This window comes from Sinocyclocheilus rhinocerous, unplaced genomic scaffold (genome assembly GCF_001515625.1).
Source record: "Sinocyclocheilus rhinocerous isolate Xijiao unplaced genomic scaffold, SAMN03320098_v1.1 scaffold151, whole genome shotgun sequence".
NCBI classification, from domain to species: Eukaryota; Metazoa; Chordata; class Actinopteri; order Cypriniformes; family Cyprinidae; genus Sinocyclocheilus; species Sinocyclocheilus rhinocerous.
Window position 1 is genome coordinate 128,308 of NW_015638943.1, and position 17,844 is coordinate 146,151.

The 17,844-nt window shown below is 40.6% G+C and overlaps 2 protein-coding genes and 1 pseudogene across 3 annotated transcripts in view; 1 reads left to right on the top strand and 2 right to left on the bottom strand.

Annotated features, from left to right (window-relative positions):
- LOC107750195 (probable ATP-dependent RNA helicase DDX58) overlaps positions 1 to 4,294 on the bottom strand; it is a 7,405-nt pseudogene extending 3,111 nt beyond the window's left edge.
- The window catches only part of LOC107750190 (CXXC-type zinc finger protein 4), an 18,074-nt gene extending 10,817 nt beyond the window's left edge, over positions 1 to 7,257 (top strand). Inside the window, exon 3 of the mRNA XM_016565472.1 lies at positions 7,245 to 7,257. The gene's annotated coding sequence lies outside the window, so the exon portion shown is untranslated. The remainder of the gene's footprint in view (positions 1 to 7,244) is intronic.
- Positions 7,186 to 17,844, bottom strand: part of LOC107750189 (E3 ubiquitin-protein ligase Topors-like) — a 12,059-nt gene continuing 1,400 nt past the window's right edge. Inside the window, exons 2-3 of one of the 2 annotated variants that reach the window (XM_016565469.1) lie at positions 15,145 to 16,128; positions 7,186 to 9,560 (exon numbers count right to left, since the gene is read on the bottom strand). In XM_016565469.1, the coding sequence (XP_016420955.1) occupies positions 7,752 to 9,560; positions 15,145 to 16,128 (2,793 nt within the window). In that variant the 3' untranslated portion in view covers positions 7,186 to 7,751. Of the gene's footprint in view, positions 9,561 to 11,389; positions 12,371 to 15,144; positions 16,129 to 17,844 lie in introns of those variants that run through there. The other variant, XM_016565470.1, reaches the window with a different exon arrangement.

Below are 17,844 nucleotides of genomic sequence, written 5' to 3' on the forward strand. Positions count from 1 at the left end.
TATTCATATCACCGCACATCCCCGTCACCCTGCAGATCACAACACACACACACACTTCAGACAGGAGGACCGACATCTACACACACACATCTGGAATAATTCAAACGGTTTAATGTTTCTGAAAGAAGTCTGTTCTGGCTGCATTTATTAGATCAATACTGTAAAAATTCTGAAATATTATTATAATGTAAAACAGCTGTTTTCTATGTGAATATCTGTTAAACTGTAATTTATTTCTGTGATCAAAGCTGAATTTTCAGCATCATTACTTCTGTCTGTGTGTATGTGTGTGCGTCTGTCTGTCTGTGTGTGCGTGTGAGTGTGAGTGTGTGTGTCTGTCTGTCTGTGTGTGCGCGTTTTTGTGACAAATGAGGACATAAATTTGTATAATGACAAGGGTATGACATAGGTATTACAAGGAGAAGGTGACTTTTCAGGACATTACCCCATGTCCCCACTTTTCAAAACGCTTATAAATCCCACAGATTGGAGTGTATTGAAAATCTGAAATAGCACAAAGTTTCCTGTAAGGGGTAGGTTTAGGGCTAGGGTTGGTGTAGGGCAATAGCACAAACAGTTTGTACAGTATAAAAACCATTACACCTATGGTTGTATAATGACAAGGGTATGACATAGGTATTACAAGGAGAAGGTGACTTTTCAGGACATTACCCCATGTCCCCACTTTTCAAAACGCATATAAATCACACAGAATGGAGTGTATTGAAAATCTGAAATAGCACAAAGTTTCCTGTGAGGGGTAGGTTTAGGGGTAGGGTTGGTGTAGGGCAATAGAATATACGGTCTGTACAGTATAAAAACCATTACGCCTATGGGATGTCCCCACTTTTCACAAAAACAAACCTGTGTGAGTGTGTGTGTGTGTGTGTGTGTGTGTGTGTGTGTGTGTGTGTGTGAGTGAGTGTGTGTGTGACCGTGGGGGTTGGGATCCTTGCTGGAAAAGTGCTCCTTGAAAAGTTTGTACTGCTGTTCGTAGACATCGACCGTGGTTGCCAAAAACACGATCTTTGCTCTTTCGGGAGACTGCTTCAGGTGATATTCACTGATGGCCAAAGCCACAGTAGTTTTTCCACATCCTAAATGAAAGTTGAGTGGATGTCATGAGGTGCTGTTTCATGCATGCATGCCTCGTTTTCATTCAAATTTTTGTAAATTCTTAATCAAACATTCATAACCGAATCTTTAGACTGATCTTTACTTTCATACTGTGATGCACATGAGTGTAACAGACGTTAAAGCTAATAAATGGACAAATACATAAATGCTTTTATCCATCGGTTGTTGATTGGATTTAAAAAAAATTGCATTTGCATACATCAGGAGTCTGTGCGCTTCTGTAGAGTATGTTAGAGAGGAGACTCACCGCCTGGATCTCCTCACACTCTCTGGGCTTCAGACAGCCGCTCATGTGCGCGAGCAGCTCGCTGGGCTTCATGTGTTTGGTGATTGAGGGTTCGATCCTCTCGAGAAGTCTCCTGTGTTTGCTCAGCTCCTCTAACTCCTGGAAGCTCCACTCTTTAATGGCGCGGTGCAGTCCGGTGTACTCTACAGCACATCAGCACACACACTCCTACGATCTGGAGACAATCATGCAGAGATGCAAACAGGTAAGGGGGAAAAAAGGTGTGAACATTGAGCGGATCGGGGGTATGATCCATACGGAATTCCATCACCAAGATTTCTTTAATAATCTCAAACCACTGTTTACAATTCAAAGTGATGTCTTTAAGCCAGTTCCTAGTTATAGTCTTTTTACATGCCACAAGAAGAATCTTACATAAATATTGGTCGCTTTTAGGTACTATGCCTTAAAAGTAGTTACTTTAAGGTATTTTATAAATTATTACCTTATATGTCCAAACAGTTATTTTTCACAAAAAATATTAACATCTTGATGCAACATTTTTACAAAAATCAAGATTGAATATATTTAGTCAAAATCCCATGTTATAAAAGATGAAGTGCTATGCAGGCTATTTAATACAATATTGGCTGATTAGACAGCAATGCTGACCTAAAACGCAAAATGTTTGCCCTCTCTCTCTCTCTTCGTCGTTCCCACATCTCAGACCTCAAATACATAAAATATTACCCTTTTTAGACATAGTTTTTGAAGTAAAGAGTAAAGAAAATAAATACTATACAAAACGTATTGAAACAACAGTTCTTCATTTACCCTTGTAAGATCACAAGTACTCTTGTAAAACACTTTCTCATTGGATCTAAGCAAATCTCATAGGTGACCTGTTTTGATCTAAAAAAAAGTGAGGTGTCACTGAAAGGTAAGGAGTTTGCATCTATGTTCATGAGCATATGGTGGCTCAAAATGAGAAGCAGAGGTTACTGAGCTCACCTGAGGAGAGCAGGATGTCCAGAAAGGCCTGAAACCAGCCCACTTCCTCTAAATAACACATTCGGTCCAGCAGCATCTGGGCAGCTGTGGTCACAGACCTCATCTCTGTAGAGAGAATACTCTCCACCATCTCTGTGCACAGAGACAATAGAGTAGAGAAGAGTAGAGTAGAGTAGAGTAGAGAGTAGAGTAGAGTAGAGTAAGAGTAGAGTAAGAGTGGAGTAAGAGCGGAGTAGAGTGGAGTAGAGTAGAGTAGAGTAAGAGTAGAGTAGAGTAGAGTAAGAGTAGAGTAAGAGTGGAGTAAGAGTAGAGTAAGAGTATAGTAGAGTAAGAGTAGAGTAGCGTAAGAGTGGAGTAAGAGTATAGTAGAGTAGAGTGGAGTAAGAGTAGAGTAGGAGTGGAGTAAGAGTAGAGTAGAGTAAGAGTATAGTAAGAGTGGAGTGGAGTAAGAGTAGAGTAGAGCAAGAGTAGAGTGGAGTAAGAGTAGAGTAGGAGTGGAGTAAGAGTAGAGTAGAGTAAGAGTATAGTAAGAGTGGAGTAAGAGTAGAGTAGAGCAAGAGTAGAGTGGAGTGGAGTAAGAGTAGAGTAAGAGTTGAGTAAGAGCGGAGTGGAGTAGAGTAGAGTGGAGTAAGAGTATAGTAGAGTAAGAGTAGAGTAGAGTAAGAGTGGAGTAAGAGTAGAGTAAGAGTATAGTAAAGTAAGAGTTAGAGTGGAATGGAATGGAATGGAATAGAATAGAGCTCATACCTGGAAACAGGTTGCAAAAAACAAGAAGTCTTATGGCACAATTCAATGTTTATTTTATAGAGTTCTGGGGCCTTACAGTACATTAACACCCTTGTCAAACTATTTTCTATTTTAACATTACCAAACCAAACAATAGATTTGTAACATTTTTAGATTTTAAACAGATTTTGAATTGAATTTGTGTATGTTATACAGTCATATCATATTTAAAAAAATAGTTGTATTAACTTTAATACATTACATTTCACAGATTTTTATTCAAATGGACTTGAAAAACTGTGTGAAAATGTCAAAATAAATAAATTAAACTAAATTTAAAAAACAGTACAGTACTATAGAGTACAAAATGAATAAATAATAAAATTAAATTTTTTTATTAAATATTTAAATAAATCTAACAGTACAGTACTGGAGCAGAATGAATAAATAGTAAAATTAAATTTATAAAAAATAATTTAAAAAATCAATCTGTCAGTTGCTCAATCTAACATTACAGTAACAAAGGAGTAGAAAAAAAACTATGTAACAAACATTTATTTACATTTATTCAAATCAGAAGCTTTTATCTAAAGCGACTTATAAATGAACAGAAACTAAATATATTCCAAATAATATTTTACACATTCTATTTTTTCACTGTATAAATCGAATTTTTATACAAACATAACAAATATACAGCATGAGGATGATCATATTTATGTGCCAATGACATCTAAAAGACCGAAACCACCTATCTTAAAGCCTTTACATATTTATTAGCATACAGTATGCTCTCTTCATATCACATAATTCTCAATAAGACTTTCATGATCTCCAATAAGATGAAACAATCCTGTAGGAACTAAAAGTGTTTCCAGGAGGTTTCATTCATTCATCTGTCCAGTCACAGACATTAACCAACACAACACAAATACACTTCTGATACAGATCACGCAATATTCAATAAGACTCTAATCGGACAACAAACTGAAGGATGTTTTGACAAAGATAACAAGCAGGTTTGCTACAGACTTTATGAAGCTGATTGGCTGCTTAAGTTGTGTCGGTGTTTATTCATTAACTCTCACCTTCATCCAGGTATGTCGTCATGAAGTTCTTGATGAGTGATGGTCGTAAAAACTTCGTTATATAATCACTAAAGCGCCGCAAATTCTCCTTTTCCAGCTCGTACATCTCTGGAGCTGGGGGGGGGTCCCGGACCTCCCATAAGCATTAAGGGACCCCCCCCCATAACACCCAAAAAATATACTTGGGGGGGGGGGTCCCCTGGTTTTTCAATAAAACTTTAAAACTTAAAATGAAGTTTCGAATGCTGTATTAAATTTTGACACCTGCTTATGTTCCATCATTTTTAATTTTTACGCGTTTTTACAGCGTTGCTCATTATAACCAATCACACACGATTCTGTTGAGCTTAGGAATGCAGTAGCCATATTAGCCAGTGTCCTGACATTTTATTTTACCATTCAGATTGTCCTACCAGGGTTTACTGCGCATGCGCCCACGTCAATATTGTGTCAACAACAATAATTACTGTATTTGCATTACTGTAAGGGGTAGGTGTAGACGTTAATAAAACACAATCTAATAGGTAGAAAAATTAATTTATTGTTGGTTTCCGGCCATAGCTGAATGCCTTCTAGCCACAACCCTGAATAACACATAATTACTGTAATTACTGTAAGGGGTAGGTTTAGGGTTGGTGTTGGTGTAGACGTTAATAAACCATTAGGCTATTTGACAGGTTGTCGAATTGTACTACCTATTGTTTTAATTGGAGAATGGCAAAATCTGACAGGGTAGCACAAATCGACAGAAATGTGAAAACATTTTGAGAACGAATGCAAATTTTGTGGAAGAGTTGTGTAACGTATTTAATTAAAAACTAGAATTCAATGCTTTTGTGTTCCCCGAGAACCTAATGAAAGTTGGCGACTTTACACAACGGGAGCGACAGCAACTTAATACAAACCGGCTGCAAAGTCTAGTAATGTAGGGGACTATACCATTACCTGGAAGACACAGGATTTATCACACTGTTTTATCAAACCTCAACTGGTTAGAAGGGTCTCAGCTCACAAAGGTGACGAACTAATGCTGCGGTTCATAAAGAAAAACACTTTTAGACACAAGATTGTACATCTATTAAATGCATTTATTGATTGTTGGCTGACATGACAGACAGCTGTTGTAAAGAAGGCTTGATGTGTGTTCAGTAGACATGATCAGTGAACTATATCTCCAGGGTGTCACCATAGTCCCGCATACACCAGCACATACACACATACTGCGTAACGGAGGCATGGAGGTGCACGTCACCTGTTCCCTGAGTTTAACAAAGACACAATTCTCCAGGTTCAGCGGGACTGAATAATGAATGATCAGTGGTTCTCAGCCAGTGGGTCGTGAATCAGGATCACAGGTATGCTTTGACAAGATTGTGGACAGAAGCAGAAAAAACTACGCTAAACGCAAATAACAAAATGCAACTAACCATATAATCATGTACACTGTCAGAAAATGTGAAAAATGTACCTTTAAAAGGTAAAACAACATGTCACTGGGGCAATAACCTTAAAAGGACAACTCTGTACTTTATTTAACCCTAAAAGATGCATATTAGCACCTTAATTACTAATATGTACCTTAAGGTACAACGTTGTACCTTATCCAACCCTAAAAGGTGCATAAGGTACCTTAAGTAGCAATATAAGCCCTTAAGGCACAACGCTGTACCTTATCCAACCCTAACTCGTGCATATTAGTACATTAAGTAGTACGGTAATATGCGCCGTTAGGGTACAACTTTGTATCTTGTCCAACCCTAAAAGGTGCATATTTGTGCCTTAAGTAGCAATATGTACCCTTAGGGGCCGTTCACATGTTGCACCTAAAAACGGATGGAAAACGCTAACCGTGCCGTTTTCTCCTTTCCAACGCGCTGTCCCAGTGACAATCTGTTGTACATCTAAAGGTGCTTTCGCACTGCGTAGTTCTAGGAACTTAAGCCTGGAATACACTACACGACTTTTAAAATCTGAACAGATTTTTAAAACACTAGGCATCATACACTTACCGACTTTGTAAATAGTGACAAAGGAAAACTGGCCATCATACACTACACAACTGAGGATCACACACTACCAGACTTTAAAGTTGTTCCCATCACAACAAGCTCATGCAGAAACATGCGCCTTGTTGCTAGGACACACTTGACAAATGAAAACTATATGCATTCTAAAATCGGCTGAAAATATCAAATATGTTTGATATCCTCCGACTGGATGGAATCAAAGTTTGAAGCTAAAAAATCGGAGTCTGTGACCATCACACACTACGCGATTTTCTATGTAATCTGTCAACTCAAATCTGCAGACTGGCTCTGACTTTCGGCAATTAGCGTCAACTTCTCCAGACTGTAAATCGGTGGAAAATCAGGGCAAAAATTGTGTAGTGTATTCCAGGCTTTAGTTATAGGAACTAGCCAGCAGGGTGGTTCCTAGAGAATCAATTTCTCCCTCGGGCCGTTTTCTGGTTGCATTCGAACCACCAGCAGGAACTCTGAAGCGGCCGACAGCGACGTCTTAATTCGCGGCATTTATAAATATCAACAACCGGTGAATGGAGAACGTCGTGATCGGAGCTGTTTTTGTTGCGTGTCGTGAGATTCGTGATAACAGAGATGGAATGTAAATGCACAATTTATGCGATTGAAAGAGCATGAAAATCGGACTAAATCTCCTATGACAACTTGCAGGGTTACATATCATCGAGGCTGAGAAAAGAACACAAGGGTGCAGGCAACAGGTAAATGCCATTATCACTATTTTCCATGTTCGTGGAGTAAATATTTTTACATGGCTTTTTAAAAATGCCGGGTAGCCAATGTTTCGTATGCGTTTGGCCAAACAGCGTACACTTATGTCACTGGTAGTTCCTATAGAACTGTTTTAGCCCCCACTCTGAAGTAGGAGCTAAATTAGTTCCCCCAAATGGAGTTCCTAGAACTAAATACGGTTCTAGTTCCTGCAGTGCGAACACGCCAAAAAGCAGGAACTTCCACCAATAGTTCTAGGAACTATGAAAAGGTTCCTCCGGTGCAAAAGCACCTTAGAGGTACAAGTTTTGCACATTTTTTTCTAAGAGTGTAGGATAGCAAAATAAAGTTTACCATATTTTTTTGTTCGGTTTGTCAAAGGCCCTGCGTCTTGTCAAACAAAATCTGAGTCTTGAAGCAAACAAGCTGAGAACCACTAGCCTAGATGGTAACCCCTATGTATTTGCTGCTACTAGAGATAAGGTTAGGGGAACAAGGGTTGCCATCCAGGCATGATCGTAGTTGGGTTGTGGCACAGAGAATCAGCACCAGATTCGAGGAAGAGGATCACCATAACTATAAATACAACATGAACAATCATAATGATGTTGACAATGGCAAAAAAAATAAAAGAGTTCTCCAAACGTTTAAGCATCCATTTCCAGCAGGAATTCAAACTTTAAATGAGTTTATAAAACGTCTAGAGGAGATTCAGATAAGCATCAGACAAGCATGTGTCTGTAAAAAAGTCTGTTTTTGTTTTAGCTAGCAGTGTTGGTCATCGACTCTTGCGGTCCATTGCCAACGGTGTTCTCATTCTCTACGTTTTCGGCATCTCCTCCCAATCTCTGATTGGTATTTTTGTTGGCTAGAAGCGGGTTCCTGTTGGCCGGGAGAACTCGGCCCCATTTCCCGCTCTGCCCCCGGTAGGAAATCCACAAGATCTTGCAGTATGGTTTCCAGCAGCCTCACGTCCGAGGGTGGGGCCATTATTATCGAATCCACTGGGAAAGGGTTGGGTATAAACTCTTGGTGGTTACTGGCACCCATATTTCTGGAGCAGTCGGAACTACTGTGGTCGACTACATCCACCACACAGTCGTCCAGGTTTAGTGTGCGTTCAGTAATTGGGTCACTGCGGCCCATGGGACTCGAAGGCTCGGATAGAGAATTTGAAGAGTCCAAGGTACAACTTGCGTTCTGGATGGAATCTTGCTTAGGAGTCTCATCCCTCTGCTCGACATCAGCAGCGGTTTGGTCTATAACATCCATGACGCGGTCCAGACAGTCGATGGTACGGTCGCTGTCGCTATCGATCGTGATCACAGTGGGAGAACGCAGTTCCCTCCTTCGCTTCCGGTGCCTCCTCTTCCTCCGCTGGACCCAGTACGGGTCAGGCGGCCTTTGTTCGTAGATGATCTCCACACTTGGAGATCGTTCCCTGCTTCGTCGCCGCTCTCGGTGCCGCTTTTCCTTGCTTGCGGTTCCTTCCTTGTGCTGCCGCTGGGCTGCTCGCTCCAAGTGCCGGGTTTTGTACTTGCGTTTGCCACTGGGTTTGTCCAGGCAGGATTTTTCGGAGTGTGAATCAGCGCCGCTGCTGCTGACCGACCGCTTGCGCCGTTTACGACAACGCTTTGCCTCACAGGGATGGTGGGAACCAAGGAACGAGTCCAAGTCGGGTGACCTACTTTCCTTGGTTCTCCTCCTCCTGGAGTTGGCAGGAGAATGTGAGAATCTCTCTCTCGCATGGCGCGAATGCTCTCCGCTCTTATTTCGAGAAGGAGAGCAGTCGCTACTGTGTGACTTAGAGGCAGGGCTACCGCTCCAAACGGACACTGCTGGGCTTTGTGTCCAGCTCTGTGTTTGGCTTGGTGAGCAATCCGGGGTCTTGACGTGCCGAGATTGTTCTAAACTCTTATCCTTCTCTTTGCTGCCAGAGCGCCGATGACTTCTGTGCCTCTTGTGACCTCTGCACCTGGAGTCACCTCGACTCTGCCGTGAATGTGACCGTGAACCATCTTTGGACTGGTGACCACGGAAGGACAAGTAGTCGGCCTCTTGTTCTCTGCTGTGTGACCCGACTCCATCCGAGTGTAAATGCTGTGGACTGCACAAGGGAGCAGGGCCTGGGGAGGAACTAGGGCTAATTGGGATCATGTGTGACTGTAATGGGAGCTGCACTTGGGATGCCTCTGATTTCATTACTGAGGCCATTGTCTCAGTGGTGGCTGGCTCTTGCTCCTCTTCAGACGAGTCTGAAGAGAGCTGAACAAGTTCTGGAGTCCGTTCGGCCATTGGTTTCACGTATCCCACAATCAGGCACTCTTCCTCTTCGTTATCTTCACCCGGTCCGGCTGACACTCTGCCACTCGTCACAGGGTCAGTCATATCCAGGGCGCTGAGGGGAGGGGTTGTGCTTGCACTTGGCTCCGCCCCCTCACCATATGATTGGCTGGAAGAGGGGAGGAGGGTTGAATAGGAGGGACCAGGCGTCTCATCATCCCACGCTGACTGACTTGGCAAACTTTCCGCTCCACTTGCTGTGGCAACAGATGCAAGGCGTTCCTGGACAGCAGAGGGATTCTCTGTGACATTGTCCTCACTGTCATTATCGTCGTCATCCTGTGAGAAAAGACAACAATGAAGACTTGGATAAACTGAACCAGAAACAGATTACATCCCCCTGCAGTGCTCTGACATGATCTGCTTACAATAAACAGAAACAGTGTCACCACACTTAACAGGGGACGGTTTCAGTAGAATAACAACTTAAATGATGTACTGTTCCTCACACAAAGTTATCATTAATTAATAAGATTTTAAGAGATTTATAGACATACTAAACAATATTTAGATTTATGTATTTGGTGGACACCCTTTTGTGCATTACTTCTCACCGTGGAGGAGTAAAAATGGTGAAAAAGGAATAGGAAATTGTTTAAAAAATTTTTTTGGGAGCTTGACACCCTCTGGTTGCTGCTTTCAGGGTCAATCCATCTCAAATGGTCCAAAGGAGGTTGCTTGGCTATTTTTTTATTTATTTTTTTATCAGTTTTTGTTTTGGGGGCTTTAGGGCCATCTTGAGGTAAGATGTTGAGGTTTTTGTAAATGTCTGTGCAACCCAAAATTTATTGTGGGCCATGACACAAAAATGGCCATTGTGGCCAAACCAAATAAAATACAAACATTTCTTCCATGCTTTAATTCTAACAGCAAACCTTTGTTTTGCAGAACTTTGTAAAGAATGGTAAAATTGTCATTTGATTACATTTGAAAGGATTACTTAAACTGTTAATGTTTTATGCCTTCATTTGACTACGACATACAACACAGAATTTTTGAAAAGACAAAACATTTCATAGGGCCCCATTATTGTAAAAATTGTAATTATTGAATTACTTTTTAAATTTGCTTAATGAATGAATGAATGAATTAAATGGATTAGACATGCTTTACGATGATTGAAATTGAATTAAACCATTAAAATGGAATCCTGTATAAATAAAAATCAAAACACAGAATGTTGGAAAAAAATAAAATGGATTTCATAGGGCCCTAAAAATGTAACTTTTGTTAAGCTTTAAATAAATGGATGTTTCCATTTCAAAATTCCATACTTTTCCAAACTCAAATTTCCAAACCTCTCAGTAGATTTTCATACAATATTTAGCAAATGGTCCATAGAGCATTATTTTCAGCTTTATATTTGGTATATAGTTCAGTCATCTGTAAATATTTGTAATTTTCTCTGGGGGTTTTTTTCATTGATTTTCTCGTGACAACATACAGAGTCCCTAAAATAAAAAGCCCTTAGGTCTCTTTAACACATTCTTTGTAGAGGCCAAGAAACCACACTGCGAAATGGGCTGATGGCATGATAGGTGGCTCAGTGTGCATTGTCCTATATGCTAAGTTTAATGGTTTTTCGTGCGCAGATAAAAGTCTGTAATATATATTTTTTTTTTTGCAAAGGTCCTTGAGGCTATGTAATACGGGGCTAAGAATATTGTGAGAAGAAACCCAAAATGCTTATAACCTGCATTTTGCAAAGTGCATATTTGACAATAACTAAAGAATCACTAAACAGCTGCCATGAAATCTCCCATCTTGTACAATACATTTATTTTCATTAAATTCTTAATTTTCTATTTTAAAACACTAAATAGCGACAAAAGTCTGGAAACACAAATATCTTTCCATACTCTGCTTTCATTTTTCCATACGCTTCTAGACCTGAAAAATACCATACTTTTTCCAAACCCCTTAGGAACCCTGTTAACAGGGCCCTAATCAAGGTAATAAAAAAGAATGCCCAAGCTACTAACTTTTTGGACCACTTGAGATGGAATGACCCTAAAAATGAAAGCATTTAGCAAAACAGAACAAAGTCATACAGGAAGGAAAGTAAACTCAGAAACTAATTCACAAAACGTAATGTTTGAGAGTCTCACCTCGGAGATGGCGATAACAGAAAGGTCCGAGCTGCTGCCCTCCTCGTAGCTGGGAGCGGGACAGTCGTAAACAGCCTGCTGGTCGTACACCTCCATGTTGAGGGTGGAGCGGGCGAAGCTCACCAGCTCGTGCAGGAAGTGGTCGGTGCGCGCCAGCAGGAAGGGGCGGAGCTCGTCCCGGATGGCCGAGTCCTCCATGTTGTAGTTCATGATGCGTGAGATGATGATGTTCTGCACGATGTTCACCAGCGAGCCGTGCGAACCGTATAGCACCATGAGCTCGCGCTGCAGCCAAGGCAATAGCCGTCGCAAACAGCCGGGATTTTGTCTCAAGAACACGGCGGAAATGTCCCTCTGCCTGCCAGCGTCCCTCGAGCTGCGCACTCGCACGCCGGTCCTATAAAGCGCGCGTCGGAACGCCACAACATCTTGGTCGCGCAAACGCCGCAAGCTCCGCCCCTCGCCACTCCCATGTCTGCGTGCTGTTAATCGCAGCACCATCTGCTGCACGTCTTGGTTCTCTGCGAGCGCCGCTGCGTCCGTCAGGCCGTCGAACATAACGTCATCCTCTTGCGGAGGGGAGGAGGAAGGGGCGGGGTTTTGCGCTCTGTGGCTCCGCCTCTCCCGGCCTCGGAGAACTCGGGGGCGGAGCACACGCTCAGGCGGATCGGCGTTCGCAGGTGCTCCATTCTCCGGCGGACGCAGCACGAACTCCTTAAAGTCGTTTTCCCCTTTGACAGAGTGGAATATGGAGTGGAAGGGCTGCTTACAGAGCGGACACTCGGCTTTGTTCTTGGACCACTCGTGGATGCAGCGGAAACAGAACTGGTGCAGGCAACGGTCCAGCGACGCCACGTTATTGAAGCCGTCGAGGCAGATGGGGCATTTGGAATCGGGCGACGCGTTGGCCAATAAACGCTGAGAAGATTTCCCAGCGCTGTCTCTCTTCCTCACACGTAGCTTCATCTTAGAGGACGCCATCATCTACAGCACAAAACATCAGCTCGTTAGACAACCTTCGCATTTATGCATTTAGCAGACGCTTTTATCCGAATTAAACAAAGTATTCAAAATATCCAGTGCCAGGTTCATCAGAGAACGATACATGAACATAGATGCTGCAGCATTTTTTATTATTTTCCCACATTACATTTTATCCGAAGCGAATTGCAAATGAGATGCAAGTAATTTATCACAAGAGTCAACAACACTTCAAGTGTAAAATGTAGGGCTGCAACTAACGATTATTTTGATAATCGATTAGTTGGCCGATTATTTCCCCCCCCGATTAACCGGATAATAAAGCGCCCAATTTTCTTTTTTTTAGTTTTTATTGTAAAAACAAAACAAATTCTTGCTGGCATTGTTTAGGTACTTTCTGACTATAATTGGACATCTGGAAAAACACTATAAAGTGCTTGGCTATTTTTTCTGCCTTTCTTTCATAGATAACAGCAATAATCATATTATAGCATTAGAAATAGCCTACTACTGTTACTACAGAGCTTACACAGATTGGAGGACTAACTAATACAGAAAGCTAGAAAATGATTTTGGTAATCACCAGTGCTGTTAGTTTAGAGCAGCAGTGGCACAAACCGTGCATAATTAGTTAAAAACCTTACATAAATGTGTTAAGCACTGTGTATAGTGAATATAGTTTAAATCTCTGTGGATGTGACCGTAAACGGAAGGTTTTTGCGCTGAGGAGGACACACACGCGTCTGACAGCAAGACATTACGCTAATGCATTACGTTAGTTTAAAGCTCAAAATAAAGATTCTCATGTTTTGGGCAGCTTGCTTCACGCACTTCTCCTGCAGCATCTCATTCTGTTTCCTCCACTGTTTTTAGATGCATTTTCTCCATAGAAATGCGTAATTCAGTGCTGTAATTTAATTAATAGTGCACTGTGGGCAGACCCGACTAATGGATAATGAGAATCGTTGTCGATTATTTTCATTAGCGATAATAATTGATTTTATTTGAGTTGTTGCAGCCCTAATAAAATGCCAAGTTTCTTGTGTAAACTAGAGAAGTACAAATTTGGGCCCTATGAAATTTGTTTTGATTTGTAAAACTTTTACAAAGTTTCAACTTTCAACGATAATAAGGTCTCATAAAATGGCTATTATTTTTCAATAATGGTTATTAAAAAAACGCCTTTGTGTTTTCTTGACATACATACATATATATATATATATATTCATACTACCGTTCAAAAGTTTGGGATCAGTAAGACTTGTAATGTTTTTTAAAGAAGTCTCATCAAGGCTGCATTTATTTGATCAAAAATACAGAAAAAAACAGTAATCTTGCAAAATGTTATTACAATATAAAATAATGGTTTCTATTTTAATATCCTTTAAAATATAATTTATTCCTGTGATGCGCAGCTGTATTTTCAGCATCATTACTCCAGTCTTCAGTGTCACATGATCTTCAGAAATCATTCTAATATGCTGATTTATTATTAGAATAAATACAAACATTTCTTCCATGCTTTAATTCTAACAGCAAACCTTTGTTTTGCAGAACTTTGTAAAGAATGGTAAAATTGTCATTTGATTACATTTGAAAGGATTACTTAAACTGTTAATGTTTTATGCCTTCATTTGACTACGACATACAACACAGAATTTTTGAAAAGACAAAACATTTCATAGGGCCCCATTATTGTAAAAATTGTAATTATTGAATTACTTTTTAAATTTGCTTAATGAATGAATGAATGAATTAAATGGATTAGACATGCTTTACGATGATTGAAATTGAATTAAACCATTAAAATGGAATCCTGTATAAATAAAAATCAAAACACAGAATGTTGGAAAAAAATAAAATGGATTTCATAGGGCCCTAAAAATGTAACTTTTGTTAAGCTTTAAATAAATGGATGTTTCCATTTCAAAATTCCATACTTTTCCAAACTCAAATTTCCAAACCTCTCAGTAGATTTTCATACAATATTTAGCAAATGGTCCATAGAGCATTATTTTCAGCTTTATATTTGGTATATAGTTCAGTCATCTGTAAATATTTGTAATTTTCTCTGGGGGTTTTTTTCATTGATTTTCTCGTGACAACATACAGAGTCCCTAAAATAAAAAGCCCTTAGGTCTCTTTAACACATTCTTTGTAGAGGCCAAGAAACCACACTGCGAAATGGGCTGATGGCATGATAGGTGGCTCAGTGTGCATTGTCCTATATGCTAAGTTTAATGGTTTTTCGTGCGCAGATAAAAGTCTGTAATATATATTTTTTTTTTTGCAAAGGTCCTTGAGGCTATGTAATACGGTGCTAAGAATATTGTGAGAAGAAACCCAAAATGCTTATAACCTGCATTTTGCAAAGTGCATATTTGACAATAACTAAAGAATCACTAAACAGCTGCCATGAAATCTCCCATCTTGTACAATACATTTATTTTCATTAAATTCTTAATTTTCTATTTTAAAACACTAAATAGCGACAAAAGTCTGGAAACACAAATATCTTTCCATACTCTGCTTTCATTTTTCCATACGCTTCTAGACCTGAAAAATACCATACTTTTTCCAAACCCCTTAGGAACCCTGTTAACAGGGCCCTAATCAAGGTAATAAAAAAGAATGCCCAAGCTACTAACTTTTTGGACCACTTGAGATGGAATGACCCTAAAAATGAAAGCATTTAGCAAAACAGAACAAAGTCATACAGGAAGGAAAGTAAACTCAGAAACTAATTCACAAAACGTAATGTTTGAGAGTCTCACCTCGGAGATGGCGATAACAGAAAGGTCCGAGCTGCTGCCCTCCTCGTAGCTGGGAGCGGGACAGTCGTAAACAGCCTGCTGGTCGTACACCTCCATGTTGAGGGTGGAGCGGGCGAAGCTCACCAGCTCGTGCAGGAAGTGGTCGGTGCGCGCCAGCAGGAAGGGGCGGAGCTCGTCCCGGATGGCCGAGTCCTCCATGTTGTAGTTCATGATGCGTGAGATGATGATGTTCTGCACGATGTTCACCAGCGAGCCGTGCGAACCGTATAGCACCATGAGCTCGCGCTGCAGCCAAGGCAATAGCCGTCGCAAACAGCCGGGATTTTGTCTCAAGAACACGGCGGAAATGTCCCTCTGCCTGCCAGCGTCCCTCGAGCTGCGCACTCGCACGCCGGTCCTATAAAGCGCGCGTCGGAACGCCACAACATCTTGGTCGCGCAAACGCCGCAAGCTCCGCCCCTCGCCACTCCCATGTCTGCGTGCTGTTAATCGCAGCACCATCTGCTGCACGTCTTGGTTCTCTGCGAGCGCCGCTGCGTCCGTCAGGCCGTCGAACATAACGTCATCCTCTTGCGGAGGGGAGGAGGAAGGGGCGGGGTTTTGCGCTCTGTGGCTCCGCCTCTCCCGGCCTCGGAGAACTCGGGGGCGGAGCACACGCTCAGGCGGATCGGCGTTCGCAGGTGCTCCATTCTCCGGCGGACGCAGCACGAACTCCTTAAAGTCGTTTTCCCCTTTGACAGAGTGGAATATGGAGTGGAAGGGCTGCTTACAGAGCGGACACTCGGCTTTGTTCTTGGACCACTCGTGGATGCAGCGGAAACAGAACTGGTGCAGGCAACGGTCCAGCGACGCCACGTTATTGAAGCCGTCGAGGCAGATGGGGCATTTGGAATCGGGCGACGCGTTGGCCAATAAACGCTGAGAAGATTTCCCAGCGCTGTCTCTCTTCCTCACACGTAGCTTCATCTTAGAGGACGCCATCATCTACAGCACAAAACATCAGCTCGTTAGACAACCTTCGCATTTATGCATTTAGCAGACGCTTTTATCCGAATTAAACAAAGTATTCAAAATATCCAGTGCCAGGTTCATCAGAGAACGATACATGAACATAGATGCTGCAGCATTTTTTATTATTTTCCCACATTACATTTTATCCGAAGCGAATTGCAAATGAGATGCAAGTAATTTATCACAAGAGTCAACAACACTTCAAGTGTAAAATGTAGGGCTGCAACTAACGATTATTTTGATAATCGATTAGTTGGCCGATTATTTCCCCCCCCGATTAACCGGATAATAAAGCGCCCAATTTTCTTTTTTTTAGTTTTTATTGTAAAAAAAAAAAAAAAACACACCATTCCACATTCTGCCCAATGTCCTTCAAACAACCATGCCAACTGCATGCTATGAAAACATACAGTGCTTAATTTATTAGACCACCTGTCATAATAAAGAGAAAACACAATTATTTTAGGAATCTGTCAAAAAACGGTTTAAATCTAAAAATGTTATAGTCATTTATTGGGCAAATAACAAACTGAAACAAATAGTATTTATTCACATAATAACAAAAATCTTTCATAACAGCTTGAATTCTTGCTGGCATTGTTTAGGTACTTTCTGACTATAATTGGACATCTGGAAAAACACTATAAAGTGCTTGGCTATTTTTTCTGCCTTTCTTTCATAGATAACAGCAATAATCATATTATAGCATTAGAAATAGCCTACTACTGTTACTACAGAGCTTACACAGATTGGAGGACTAACTAATACAGAAAGCTAGAAAATGATTTTGGTAATCACCAGTGCTGTTAGTTTAGAGCAGCAGTGGCACAAACCGTGCATAATTAGTTAAAAACCTTACATAAATGTGTTAAGCACTGTGTATAGTGAATATAGTTTAAATCTCTGTGGATGTGACCGTAAACGGAAGGTTTTTGCGCTGAGGAGGACACACACGCGTCTGACAGCAAGACATTACGCTAATGCATTACGTTAGTTTAAAGCTCAAAATAAAGATTCTCATGTTTTGGGCAGCTTGCTTCACGCACTTCTCCTGCAGCATCTCATTCTGTTTCCTCCACTGTTTTTAGATGCATTTTCTCCATAGAAATGCGTAATTCAGTGCTGTAATTTAATTAATAGTGCACTGTGAGCAGACCCGACTAATGGATAATGAGAATCGTTGTCGATTATTTTCATTAGCGATAATAATTGATTTTATTTGAGTTGTTGCAGCCCTAATAAAATGCCAAGTTTCTTGTGTAAACTAGAGAAGTACAAATTTGGGCCCTATGAAATTTGTTTTGATTTGTAAAACTTTTACAAAGTTTCAACTTTCAACGATAATAAGGTCTCATAAAATGGCTATTATTTTTCAATAATGGTTATTAAAAAAACGCCTTTGTGTTTTCTTGACATACATACATATATATATATATATATATTCATACTACCGTTCAAAAGTTTGGGATCAGTAAGACTTGTAATGTTTTTTAAAGAAGTCTCATCAAGGCTGCATTTATTTGATCAAAAATACAGAAAAAAACAGTAATCTTGCAAAATGTTATTACAATATAAAATAATGGTTTCTATTTTAATATCCTTTAAAATATAATTTATTTCTGTGATGCAAAGCTGAATTTCCATCAGCCATTACTCCAGTATAAAGTGTCACATGATCCTTCAGAAATC